The sequence below is a fragment of the Euprymna scolopes genome, chromosome 33 (genome assembly GCF_053919585.1).
Source record: "Euprymna scolopes isolate OS-2025 chromosome 33, ASM5391958v1, whole genome shotgun sequence".
NCBI lineage: Eukaryota > Metazoa > Mollusca > Cephalopoda > Sepiida > Sepiolidae > Euprymna > Euprymna scolopes.
In genome coordinates this window covers 14,878,327-14,892,906 of record NC_136514.1, presented here as the reverse complement: position 1 = coordinate 14,892,906, position 14,580 = coordinate 14,878,327, and the positions used below count along the sequence as shown (strand labels likewise).

Genomic DNA, 14,580 nt, shown 5'->3' with positions numbered 1-14,580 from the left:
TTCAGGTCGCCTAATGAAGTCTCTGACTGAAACAGACGGCTATTTGTAGTGACCATATGTAACTGTTTATCCCAAATAATAAATAATATTTTGCTCTTTCAATATATGAATGTAAACACACACACCTATATATATATATATATATATATATATATATATATATATATATATATATATTCATTAAATTCGAAAACGTGGCTATTCTAATCAAATATTTTTATTTACACACACTCTCTCTCTCTCTCTCTCTCTCTCTCTCTCTCTCTCTCTCTCTCTCTCTCATCTTTATAATATTTTGATTACAGAAATTCCCCTCTGGACAAAGTATAGTAGGTTTTCAACAAGAGATGCTGCATCAAAATTCAATACATCTACCCTGGTAGCCACTATTTTATGTACCTTATGACCACTATCTCTGCCACTTTTACTCGTGATAATAAAATGCTACGTTACATCCGATGAGTAACACCATCACAATCGCCACATCTAGAGAGGAAGCAGTTCATATTTTTCTCCCTAATTATTTCGTCCTAACACCTCTACCAGTTAAGACTGGGACCAATTCTACATTTTCCAACGCTACTGTAATTACACCACTCTTATCTCGCTATCAACTACATAATCTTACAAATTTCCGATCCTAAAATAATCAATTCTCCTCTGGCAAAGTCCTCCCACTCCGATTGGCTGCGACCTGCCTATTCTCTTGTTCCAGAATGGAGATATTCCACATAAACAAACGATTTCCCAACATAAAAACATGGCGTCGCTTCGTGTCAAAAACCCTATCTGCCATTGTTAAATATATTGGAAAAAAATTATATTACTAAATTGTCACTTCTCTGGATAACTATAAATACAGTCATACATATATATCGATTATATTTACGTTTTTTATTACTACTGTTTCCATCCTCCCCCCCCGTTAGTTTGTTTACACAGTCGTACCAATCCACTTCCGTTGCAGTTCGTGGTTGCATGTGTTCGATTGTTGTTCGCCTGTATGTAGTAAGTAAATATATATATATATATATATATATATATATATATATATATATATATATATATATATATATGCACACACTGGGTACATTTACATTTTGAAATTTAGCAGCTCCCGATTACTGTGTACTTCATATTTGTGTGCGTGTGTACGCTTGTGTGCGCGTACGTATTTACAGTATATCCTTGATTCAGTATTTCTTGTATTTATACTTATGCTAAGGTACCAAAACCATATATGCTGGGTTTTCATTGTACATATCACGAAACAAAAACAAATAATACACTACTCGTACTATTATCAAATATTACATTATTAGATAAAATAATTTATCATATTATGTTCATGTTCAAACTAAATTATTTTTATGACAATATTTCTTTTCTTACTTGATATTACAAGAAATTTTTTTTTGGGGGGGGGGAGGGGGCCGTGACAGCACAAGGAGACAAGGAGTGTTAAAACTGGATTATTTTTGCTGATTAAAACACTTTGGGGGGGGGTTATAATAACGTAAGAAGTGTTAAAACAAAAGTAATTTTTTTCTTTATAAATATATAGTTTCCTTTTGCATGACTTGACTCCGTCACTCCGTTCTGTTGAGTTGCGTTACATAATCAACCGTATCCACTTACGGTAGCTTTATTATTTTGCGAGCTGCCTTACTGTCGATGATCCGCCAAAATAAAAAGTAAAGACATGGCAAATAGCTAATTTTTCTAATTCCGTCGAAAAATATTTCTTTAATTTATTATTTTATACCTATCGTTTTGCGTTATTTCTGGATATTTTCATTGAGATAAATAAATAAAATAAATGTGTGAAAATAAACACATTTTTTTTTATTATTTCTCTTCACTATACTTACATGCACAAATTAAATCGGCTAAAATAATTTTATATGATATACATGTCTACACAAAAAATTAAACCCTCATGTCTCCACCACTGTAAATCTAAGGTAGCCACAAGTATTAAGAACATAAACATAAGAAACATAAATTTTGCCTTTTTTTTTGCGTTTGTATTCCACTAAGACAAACGACAAACTGAGCCAAAACAACGCGTGGTCGGGTAGAGCTAGTGTATACATATATTTCATTATTTTCACCAAAGTAAAGCAAATGTGTTTACCGTCAATATATATATATATATATATATATATATATATATATATATATATATATATATATACTCCTATAAATTTTTTTTTGTGTGTATTGATATTAAAAACCTTTTATCTATTAGTATTTATTTGCTTTCCCACCAAAGCAAAATGTGACACGAGGTCGTTTTAAAAGTGGGGTTAAACCAGTTCCCCGAAAAAAAGGGAAAAGGGGCACTCTGGTTGGGTCCAAAAATAGTAATTGTCCCATTATAGAGGGTTTTCCCTCCATTGACTGGGACAAATTACCTTAAGTGCAGCATCTGCAAAACAGATACTACAGTTATTAGTATTAAAATTTTTATTCACAGGAAAAAATACAATAGGGAAATGAACAAAGAACTTAGGCACAAGGCCAACTCAAAAAGAAAGGGAGATGGTGAGGTTGGTTAATCCATCTCAGCTCTATTGTAAATTTTAAAAGATTTCTCCCTCGGCCAGCATCTTTTATCATGGTTACCCTTTTAAATTTGTATTTATGTGTGTGTGGGGGATGGGGGAGAGGGGGGGTCCTACTTAAACCCAATTTTAAAACATTTTTTATTTATATAAAAAATACAAAAAAGATAACAATACTAATAGAATTTCATTTGTGTCAAGGGACATGGGGGGAAAAAAACACCCAAAAACCCGGTTAGTAAAGCCCTTCCAACCCTATTTGAAATTCTAGACCACCCGTTTCACTCTGGTTTGTAAAGGAACCAGGGTTTCGCAGGCAGTCTCTAAATGGAGCGGGAGGGGGTTGTGTCCTAAATAGGGGAGGAAAGAAAAAATTGGTGGTGAGGGCGGGGGGTGTTACTGTTTGATTTGATTTTCTCCAAGCTGGGTTGAATTTCGAGAGGAGGGGGGGGGCAAAAGAAAAAATTGTCGTTTTTGGATGTTGGGGTCTTGGAGGCTTTCTAATAAGGGAAACAAGATTTATTCGGCTGGCTGAGAGGTTGAAGGAAGTAGAATTGGAAAGGGGCGTGGGTCTGACAGAAACCCCAGAACCACGCACTCCACACTTAAACATGGAACACGTATTCAAATTTGGCCCCTCTTCGTACACACAGACTTGCTACCTGTATCCATCTTCTTTCAAAAGACACGCGATGCAGCCTTCTTCTGTTGCATCTGATCTTTACCCGTAGTTGGTGTTTAAAGTAAGCGATCAGATCCTGATCAGAAAAAGGCAGCACACCCCGGCCATCTTGCAGTCTCGACGTCCAAATCACCATTCTCGCTACAGCCAGGATCGTAATGTAGACCATTTGTCTCTCTCGGTCCCACGGCGGCCTCACGTTTGATACAGTAATCGGGCGAGGATGCTCGGGGTCGATGCAAACCGTCACCTCGCCAACATACGACCAGTACTGGCAATCAAAAAATGCATGATCAGTTGTTTCTGCAGTCGTCGTGCCGTACCGGGGACAGGCCGGCGACTCCAAGAAACCAGAACTACATTGTATATTGTTGAGGGGAAGCGCGTTTTGGGCCAATCGCCAGGTCAGAGAGAACTCTGAATTGTTCAGATGGCTCGACCCTTGAGCTCAACTCCACGCGGAGCGGATCTCATTCTGCTGCCAACCCAAACACGCGCATAGCGAGTCAGCGGCGGTCTCCCTCACTAGATCCCTGTGGAGTTCCCTACGCGTTACAGTCACAAGGTCGCTGGTCACTGGACCCTGGTAATCATTTTAGCACGCCTCGGCACTCTTTCAGGAAGGCTGAATCTCCCCGTGGCCTGCGACAACTCTCGATAGAGGGGTCAAGAATGAGGTCGGGAAAGACGGCAGTGATCGCGGGGTGCCACAGTTGATCATTTTGATGGTAGTGGCTAATGAAGGCCAGGCTCTCAGCATCTCAATAATACTTCAAGTCCGGCATTCCCAAATCTCCTTCACACGGACGTTGAATACAGACCTGTCTGCTCACCCAGTGTTGTCCTCTGTCCCAAAGGAGCGAGGACAACAGTTCAACAAGAGTTGTTAGGTGTTGTGCAGGCAGAGGAAGTACGGCCAGTCAGTAAAGGATGAGAGGGAAGGCATATGTGGCGCACGCCTCAGCTCTACCCTTTAAGGAAAGTTGACTGCAGTCTCCACCTTTGACCGTACCTCCAACCAATTCTTATCAAGCTGGAGACCCGGTCCGAACCACAGGCCAAGGATCCGAACCGAACCATTCGTCCAGGTGAAGGACACCAGGAGGTTTGTGTTGCCACTCAAGGCACCCAACTGCAGTCCGACCGACTTGCTGCAGTTTATCTTGGCCCCCGTGATTCTTTTGTACTGTGCAAGCACCTCCAACACGACCTCGATGTCTCTGAAGCTTAACACGAAGACCATGTCATCATCAGCGAACGTGGATATCTTGGCAGCTGGGCTGTCAGGCAGAGCCATCCACTCAGGGCCGAATTTGCCTCCCCACGTCTCAGCTTGCGGAGCAGAGGCTCCAAGGCCAGGATGTATTCATGTAGATATTCTACATGATTTATACTTGTGTAATATTTGCATAAAAAGGTTATAGAAAATACAAACCTCTTTCTATGTATATTATTTATGCATATATATATATCTGTTAAAAATATTTTGCCCACCAAACTTCTGTCAGTTTTTGGTCTACATACATGAAACTTAATATACAGGGTATTCGAACCCATGCATAACTTTATATTTGGATTGTAGCCGGGAAAATCGGTGCAAAAGTGTAAAAATTAAAAAAAAGGAATTTGCCAGGTGAAGGTCAAACGACGGCATAATGTATATGCATGCGTAACATAATAACTATTGGTTCATGTTTTAATTTTTAGCCTGGCAGCAAACATGTCTTCATAGCTCAGACATTAATGTCAAAGGAAAAAGTAAATCGTAAGCTAAACATTTTGGTTTCGATTCTCGGTGGTGGCGCACGAGTCATCTTTTTTTTTTTTTAACTTTTTAAATCATTACTATATATTGGAATGATAAATACGAAATGTGTATGAATCAAAATATCATATTTAAGCGTATTTTATGACCGCGCAATGCCGGGCGGTCTGCTAGTACATTATACATACATATATATATATATATATATATATATATATATATATATATATATATATATATATATATATATATATATATGTTATATTGGTTTTGTAGGTTAACTTTGTTGTTATTGTGACATTTTCACACTTCGCGAGCGAGCGTTTTCATATTTGTTTATGTTTTGGAGACTGGCGGGAAACAAGCTCAGCATCGGTGCAGACATATGGGTGTCTCGCTTTCATTACTTACTTTACCTCACTATTTATTTATTGTTGTATATGTACATTGTTCATATGTCACTGTCTTTACAATATGTCTCAGGAGCGTTATGTTCTTTTGTATTGCAGGCTGCACCTTGGGTTTAAGTTGAGTAAAGCTTGGTCTGCACAACCAAGTTTCCTTACCCCACGACAATATATATATATAGTGTAACGATAAAATTGTCGCCCCAAAGTTTTCCTTCAGCTTAGGGAATGACTAAAAGTAACAGGGAGCAAAGTCTGGACTATAGGGAGAATGAGGAATTGTCTTGAGGTCTATCTTGTCTCTGACAAGAATGGAGTTGTGGAAGACTTGTGTTTATTCACACAAATCTTCCACATCTTCAGTTCCTTGTGAATACTTGTGCACAGTTCCCACACTGATATCAAATTGTGCACCTATTGTCTTTATCGATACACGACAGTCCTTATCGATGAAATTCTTTATTTGGCCAATCAACTCTGCTCTTCTGACTTACTCCTCCCACACATCTTATAATCCTTCACAGACTCCCTGCCTTCCGTAAATCTCTTATTCCACTCAAAAACTGATACTCGATTCATGCAAGATGGTCCAAAAGCAGTCTGAAGCATTCCATACGTTTCTGTGACATGTTTTTAAAGTTTAAAATAGAATTGTATTGCATATCGTCCTTCTAAAGTGTCCTCACGCCCGGAATGCATTTATAAAATTCACCAGCTGTGACAATCAGGCTTTAGTAAGGTGTATTCCAATTCAAAAACGCTTTAGAAGAAAGAAAGAAAATAAACGTAAAAAGAAAACGAAAAAAAAAAACAAAAAAAAACAAAAAAAAAACGAAATATTCGATCAAACAGAAATAAATAAATTCCATACCTTGGAGATTCATATATTTTAACATTTTCCAAATTAATCTCCAACCGTTTGAAACTCGGGGCTGTAATTATCCAAACGCATTCGTGCGAGTATCCATCAAATTGAATATAACCACTTGTAATTTCATTATTTAGAAAAATATGGCCGCCACAGTCCAAACTCATCTGGCTCACAATTATTTGGATAGAAGGACCCAATCGTTTCCTTAATCGAATGTAGAGAAACGAGCCTGATGAAGTTAGTTTGTTTCTGTGGTGAAAGAGACTGCTAGTTTCGCAACTTTCCCGAGTGGAGTTGAACATTGGTGGTGATGTAGAAGTACGGCCATTATTAATCTGAAAAAAAGTTAATGCGGCATATTTTTAATTTCAACAGCGCACACACATACACATATATAAATTCTTTATTCCAGGTTAGAGATATTCCAAAATGAAAACCAACGAATGTAACGATGTTTATATAATAGTGTTCAATAAAAATGAGCAAGATATACGTTTATTTATTATTGAATTAATTTGGAATTTTTTTCTTTTTTTTTTTTTGAGATGAGTATTTGTATAATTTATTTTTTGAATTATTTTTATTTATTTTCTTTTTTTACATGGGGTTCACCACTTATCAAGGCCCGAAGGCCACTCAGGGATAAGGGTTATTGCGTGTACAGTAATCAATGAGATAGTATTGTAATAATCATTCGTATTGGGTGTTTAGTTAGAGTGTCTTACTTAAGGGGGCGGTTTATCAGGAGTTTGTTTATGTTGGACTTGAAAACGTCCAAGTTGTAGTCAGGTGGGAAACAGGCAAGCGGCAGAGTTCCACTGGCGTGCAGGTCTAAGAAAGAAGCTTTGCTCATGGAATCTACGTTTGGATTTAGGCACAGATAAAGAGTGAGGAAAATTATTGACAGTAGTTTCAGCCAGATGGGTGTTTCTCGTGAAAGATTGGCGAGGGGGGACGAGGGATGTGGACTATTATCACAACGTTTCGGCCAATTATTCATTTCGGTCAGTCAGTTATAAATAACTAATGACCTCATCAGATATATTATTTAATTGGAATTCATTACTGAGATGAGTATTATTTATTAACTTTTATTTGTTGCGGACTATTATCCTCATCTTTTCTTCAGACAATTCTTACCTGGAACCGTAGCGATTTAACGTGTATGAACTGCGCCAAGGGCAGGGAATAGTTGGCCGAAACGTCATGAAACAACTAAGAAAAGATGAGGATAATAGTCCGCAATAAATAAAATTACCTCATCAGATGTTCCTTCTTTTTGAAAACTTTACTCCTTGAATCAGGTTCAATTTCAAGGACCGAAACATTGTCATGATTGTGTAGTGACCATAATGTAAACTGTTTATCATCATCTGATAAGGGAGGCAATTTTCTCCATCTAATGAGTTTTATATATATATATATATATATATATATATATATATAACTACTTCATTTACTCACATAAAATTAATATACGAAAGTATAAATTTATGCGTAAACTTTAAGTATTCATTTCAAAAGTGCTCAATACGTAGGTAGAGCTAGTTAGTAAGTTATACAATATATATGGCGATTATGACCACAAAAGTACATTCAACGATAATAAAAAACGCTGGGAAGCCATCAGAGATCTTATCAGAGATGCCCCATGGGGAAATATTTTTTCTCTTCCTGCTGAACAGTGCGCAAATGAGACCACTGAATGGTTCAAAACAGCAATGGAAGCACATGTTCCCATGCGGAAATTTTATAGCAAGCCCCACTCTCCCCAATGGTTTACTTTGACTTGCGCAACTGCCATTGCTCAAAGACAGCATGCATACCGCAGGTTTAACCAACATAAGTCCAGTTCAAACAAACAGAAGTATATAGAAGCTAGAAGTAACGTTAAGAAAGAAATAGCGACAGCTAAGAGAGAATTTACTGAAACCACTAAAAAACACATCGAAGCACAAAAATTAGGAAATCGTGACTTCTGGAAAATCTACAACAGTGTAGTAAATAATGGGCAATCAACAATTCCCCGCTAACCAACAATCACGAGGTTGTTTGCTCAGCAACTAACAAGGCTAATATTCTTGCCAGCCGGTTTGCCTCAAACTTCACACTGGACCCTACCAACCACCCCCTGTCTGACTTTCCTTTGCGGACAGACGCCACGCTAGACGATCTAAAAATCACCCCTGCTCAGGTACACGCTATCATAAAAAACCTTGACACTTCAAAAGCATGTGGACCTGATCTCATCCCAGCTGTGCTATTAAAAAAGTGCTCAGCCGAAGTAGCCCCAGTTCTCTTCAAAATCTACAACAAATGCCTTAATGAATCATGCTTTCCGGGCTGTTGGAAAACTGCTTCTGTGGTACCAATATTCAAGAATTCTGGCGAAAGAACTGACCCATCAAATTATCGTCCGATTAGCCTCCTCCCTCTTTTCGCCAAAATATTTGAGACCATAATTAACCAGGCTCTAGTCCGGCACCTTACAGATGCTAAACTTCTGACTGACAAACAATATGGATTTAGACAAGCCCATTCCACAGCTGACATCCTCACTGTAATCTCTGAAGGTATATACCATTCACTGGACAAAGTGGGGGAGGGCAGAGCGGTAGCTCTAGATATATCTAAAGCTTTTGACAGGGTATGGCATGAGGGTCTCCTCAGGAAAATTAGATCATACGGTATCACTGGTAGAATACTTAACATAATTAGGTCTTTCTTAGATAAGAGAAAAATCTAGGTTGTCCTCGACGGTCGTATGTCTAAACAGTGGGATATAAATGCGGGAGTGCCTCAGGGGTCTATCCTTGGACCTCTATTGTTCCTAATATTTATTAATGACCTCCCGACAAAACTGCCTCTGAGATGGGTATATATGCTGATAACACTACACTCTATAACAGGCATGACAGGAAAACAAATGAACACATATCTAAAGAAATGGCAAAAACACTAGAGGATGATCTCCAATCTGTAGTGGAATGGGGACATAAATGGATGGTCACATTCAATGCTGCCAAGACTAAACTGGTTTCCTTCAATAATTACAAGAAACCTTCTCTGCCACCAATAGCAATCGCCAGTGACTCCCTGTCTGAGAGTACATCTTTCAAACTGCTTGGCCTAACGTTCACAGGAAACATGAGTTGGAACAATTATATTGAAAACATTGCCAGGGCCGCTGCTAAAAAGGTAGGCTCTCTCTAGCGTGCTAGAAAACTACTGACACCTGAAAGTATCCTGTACCTCTACAAGGCCACCATTCGCCCATGTATGGAGTATTGTTGTCACATTTGGGCTGGTGCATCTGCTACTAGTCTCTTGCTCCTAGACAAAGTTAAAAAAAGAGTCGCCAATCTGATAGGTCCTGAACTGGCATCTAAGCTTCAGCCTCTGTCCCATCGACGAAACGTTGCATTCCTCTGCCTGTTCTACAAGTACTTTAATGGTGAATGCTCTGACGAACTGCAGACACTTGTGCCCCCACGACGTAAACACCCTCAATAAACCCGACAGGCAGCTAAATCCCACCTCCATACAGTAGAGATCCCTAGATGCAAAAGATCTTTCTACTCCAGTAGTTTCTTCCCCAGAACCGCTAGACTCTGGAATTCCATTCCAAGTTCCTGCTTCCCCAACTGTACTGACATGCATAAGTTCAAGTGCAACGTGAACCAACATCTCGCTGCCCAAATCCCAACATAGCGCCCCAGTAGTTGCTGCCCCTGATAGTAGCCCCCTACACCAAAGTGGCAATGCACCTTGTTTGGGGTGAAAATATAATTAAAAAAAGAAAACAACGCTAGCAAATAAATACTGGGAACTCAAGGAAAGCTGACATTCACCGGTAGTCGAATGGAAAATAATAAGACAAGCTACCACGTGTAGAGACCTAGACGACCCATGTAGATTATGCGTTCATGAAAAATTTGCTATCCTGTACTTTAAAGAACCCCAACATCTTTTAAACTGTAGAAGAGAAATAGTAAACAACTGTGTTCACAAGATAAAATTTACTCTAGGATAGCGATACAAAATAGTTTTAAAACTAACAAAAACAATAGAAAATAAACAAATAAATAAATTAAATGAACATGAATATACATAAATGATCACACATATATGTATATATATATATATATATATATATATATGTATATATATATATATGTTCATATATGTATGTACATATATATATATATGTATATACAAACCAACATAAAAAAAACTAACCTAGATTTAAAACAGGTCAAGAAACTAGATACCCAGTCTAAATAGAGCACACACAAAGGAACAGGTCAACCAGAGGTCAAATAGGTCTTTGTCCGATAAGTGCATGTTCATTGGCTGATAGGAAGTGCACGGTGGATACTAGAAAGCTGATTGGCTAACTTAAATCTCAATAGAAGGTGCATATATAAAAACGACAGACAACCACAAAATTCGCACATAAGCCTGAATAGTCCTAGAGTGGATGAAACGCGGAATATTCAGTGTAGCTTAATCCTCATATATATTTTATAACTTAATATATATATATATATATATATATATATATACATATATATATAGTAATTTATAAAATATATATGGCGATTAAGCTACACTGAATATTTGGCGTTTCATCCACTCTAGGATTCGTCAGGTTTATGCGCGAATTCAGTGGTTGTTTCTCGTTTTTATATGGTCCTCTTGTGTTGAGGATTTTAGTATGCCAATCAGCTTTCTAGTATCCACCGCGCCCCTTCCTATCAGCCAATGGGCATGCATTTTATCAAACAAAGGATCTGTTTTAGAACTAGGTTAGTGGTTTAAGGCAGACATTTTCCTTTTTTTTATATATATATAAATATACGTATGTGTACACACATATATGCACATATATATACATACATATATGTGTGATCGTTTATGTATATTTATGTTTATTTAATTTATTTATTTGTTTATGTTCTATTGTTTTTGTTAGTTTTAAAGCTATTTTTTATATCGCTATCCTAGAGTAAGTTTTATTTTGTGAACGCGGTTATTTGCTATTTCTCTTCTACAGTTTAATATATTTTGGGGTTCTTTAAAGTACAGGATAGCAAATTTTTCATGAAGGCATAATTTACATGGGTCGTCTAAAGGCCTACACAAATCCAACAAATATATGAGACAATAGGAGTGGACAATTGATTCACAAAATCTATATACCTCCGTATAAAGAGTCCTCTTTATCCTCCAACTAAATGCATGCATATCCTTTTTAAATAAATGATTCATTCTATATTTACCAATATATAGTCTGTGTGAATTCATTTTCCATTCCTATTGTCTCCTATATAAGCTCTATTGAAATTTGTTAAGTTTTATATTATCCCAATAAGTCTCCCCTTATAAAATTGAATTTACTCTCTTCTTCTAACTCTCCGTGTTATATATATATATATATATATATATATATATATATATATATATATATATGTCCTTTGAGTTTTGTATATTTAGGCAGAATTTTATTATTCGCGCATATTTTATTGAAGAGGATCTTCGTTCTTCTTTTTATGATCTTTCTTTCGAATTTTTCTTGTTTTCGTACAAGTATTTTTGTTGCGGGATCCAAAGTTCTTACAAAGTCCCCTAGTTTACCGAACGTTTTAGGCGAAACTACACATAGTAAATTAGTAATAAAAACAGTAAAACGACAGAGAACAAATCAATCAATAAGTAGGATGCATAGGAAGAACAACCCCGACGATGGTCAATCGAGACCGAAAACGTTCGGTAAACTAGGGGACTTTATAAGAACTTTGGATCCCACAACAAAAATACTTGTACGAAAACAAGAAAAATTCGAAAGAAAATCATAAAAAGAAGAACGAAGATCCTCTTCAATAAAATATGTGCGAATAATATATATATATATATATATATATATATATATATATATATATATATATATATATATACATAGTTATATTGTTATATATGTTATATGCTGTTTGGTATATATATATATATATATATATATATATATATATATATATACAGTAGCGTCCAAAAGTTAAGGGCTAGTAGTTTCAAGACAAGTTTAAGTACTTTTTAAGAAAAACCGTTCATTTAAAATACTTAATATGCATATATACTTATAGATATACTCATCACTCATGTCTCGCCTAAATTTAATAAGCATCCGTTGGATATTTTTAAAGTTATGACCAATAACACAAAAGTTTGTCTAAATTCTCGGGGTCCAAAAGTTAAGGGCTAGGCGGTATAATCTTTAATTATTATAACAGTAAGGTACTGTATAGGTGTCAGACAGGTACTATGAATAATCCTACTTCAAATTTTTACTAAAGAACATTAAAATTATTGTAATTGAGTAAAAGAAATGAGTGTTTGTATCGCACTAGTACAACATGGCAGCAAAACAACGTCGTCCCGTTTCTGTCGAAGAAAAACAGCTAATTATTCATCTTCATAGTAATGGCAAGAAAACTTCTGAGATTGTTGACACCGTAGGAAGGTCTCCTAGTGTAGTAAAGCGTATTGTGGCACATTTCAAGCAGTCAGGATCAGTGGCAGCTGCCCCAAAATCTGGTAGACCTCGAATCACAACTGCTCAACAGGATCGTCTTATTGTCAAAATGTCACTTAAAGACAGATTTAACACTGCTGCTAAAATATCTCGAGAACTAAAGCAAAGGTCTATTGTTCAAGCGTCTCGGCAAACTATTACACGCCGGTTGCACGCTTCTGGATTGCAATCTCGAGTGCAAGCAAGGAAGCCTCTTATCTCCAAAAAGAATCAGAAACTCCGCCTCGCTTTTGCCCAAGAACACGTTGTGTGGACAACCGAAAACTGGTCCCGTGTGCACTTTAGTGATGAATCGAAGTTTAACGTTATCGGATCTGATGGCAACACGTATGTCCGGCGAAAAACTGGTGAGAGATTGGAGGTTAAGTGCGTGAAAAAAACTGTGAAATTTGGAGGAGGAAGTGTAATGGTTTGGGGCGTTATGTCAGCTGCAGGCTGTGGACTACTGATTCGTCTGCAAGGTGGAATGAATGCAAAAGTTTATAAGCAGATTCTACGGCAGCATGCAGTTCCTAGTCTTCGGTCGTCGCTCTATCAACCTGCAATTTTCATGCAGGATAACGTTCCTTGTCACACTGCTAAGAAAGTAAAAACATTTTTAGACGAGGAAGAAGTTGAAACGATGCGTTGGCCCCCTCAGAGTCCAGATCTTAATCCTATTGAGAATATCTGGAAAATAGTTGGTGAACGTGCTCAATTTCAGTTCCCAAAAAATCAAGAAGAACTCTGGCAGTGCTTACATGCTGAATGGAGTGCGATAACGCCAGCGTTTTGCAAGAAGTTGGTGGATTCCTGTGCCAAGAGGTGTCAATAAGTCATAAATAGCAAGGGTTTGTTTACCAAATACTAGTTAGTTGGTAATTTCAGCCATTCACAGCAAGGTCAAAAGGCGCAATCGTGTTAGCCCTTAACTTTTGGACACACAAATTTTGAACAATTTTATTTAAAATGGTAGTTATTCAAAAAATACTTAGTGTAGGCTAACGAAATTATGACCCCTTTAAGATATACATGTTATCTATATAATTGTGAAGTAATTTTTTGTTGTTCGTGTGTATTTGTTTCAAATATATGGTTAAACTTGCTGAGGTTTTACTAGCCCTTAACTTTTGGACGCTACTGTATATATATATTTCAGAATAATGAAATGCAATAAATCTACTGGTATGCAAATCCAACAATTTTCGGTTTTACAAAATATTTTGGATGTAATATTTTATATTAGACAATCCCAGCTAAATAAAATTGCTCAATATACCAGACAGAGCAAATAAACCATAATTTAGGAATTTAAATTTTATGATTTGAAACGGTTAAATTTCAAATATAGAATTTTTATTGTATGCAAAACTAAGTATACAGTTTAATAAAAATATTTCCTTAACCCATGAATGAGTTTTCGATGTTTATCCATCCCCTCAGAGGAAAATATCAGCAAATATTATAAATGGTTTGCACCTTATTTGCTAAAGGTCATACGCATAGAAAAGTTAAAAGTTTTTAAAGTTTTTAAATCATTTTAGCTACATAGAATAAGAGAAATCAGATATTGATGCAGAATAAAAAAGGATATTGAGCTTCGGATCCAAAATGTATGCTAAATCCTGAAATGGAAGATTTTGGCGGCTGGGAAGTAAATAGGTTCAAAGTGTATTGCAATTCTTTCAACGCAGGAGGTAAGAATCCGATGTAAATATGT

General features: G+C 36.8%; 1 protein-coding gene across 1 annotated transcript in view; it reads right to left on the bottom strand.

The window, feature by feature from the left end:
- The window catches only part of LOC145258153 (cubilin-like), a 409,766-nt gene that overhangs the window by 100,746 nt on the left and 294,440 nt on the right, over positions 1-14,580 (bottom strand). Inside the window, exon 45 of the mRNA XM_080115944.1 lies at positions 6,293-6,627. Coding sequence (XP_079972070.1) covers positions 6,293-6,627 — 335 coding nt within the window. The remainder of the gene's footprint in view (positions 1-6,292; positions 6,628-14,580) is intronic.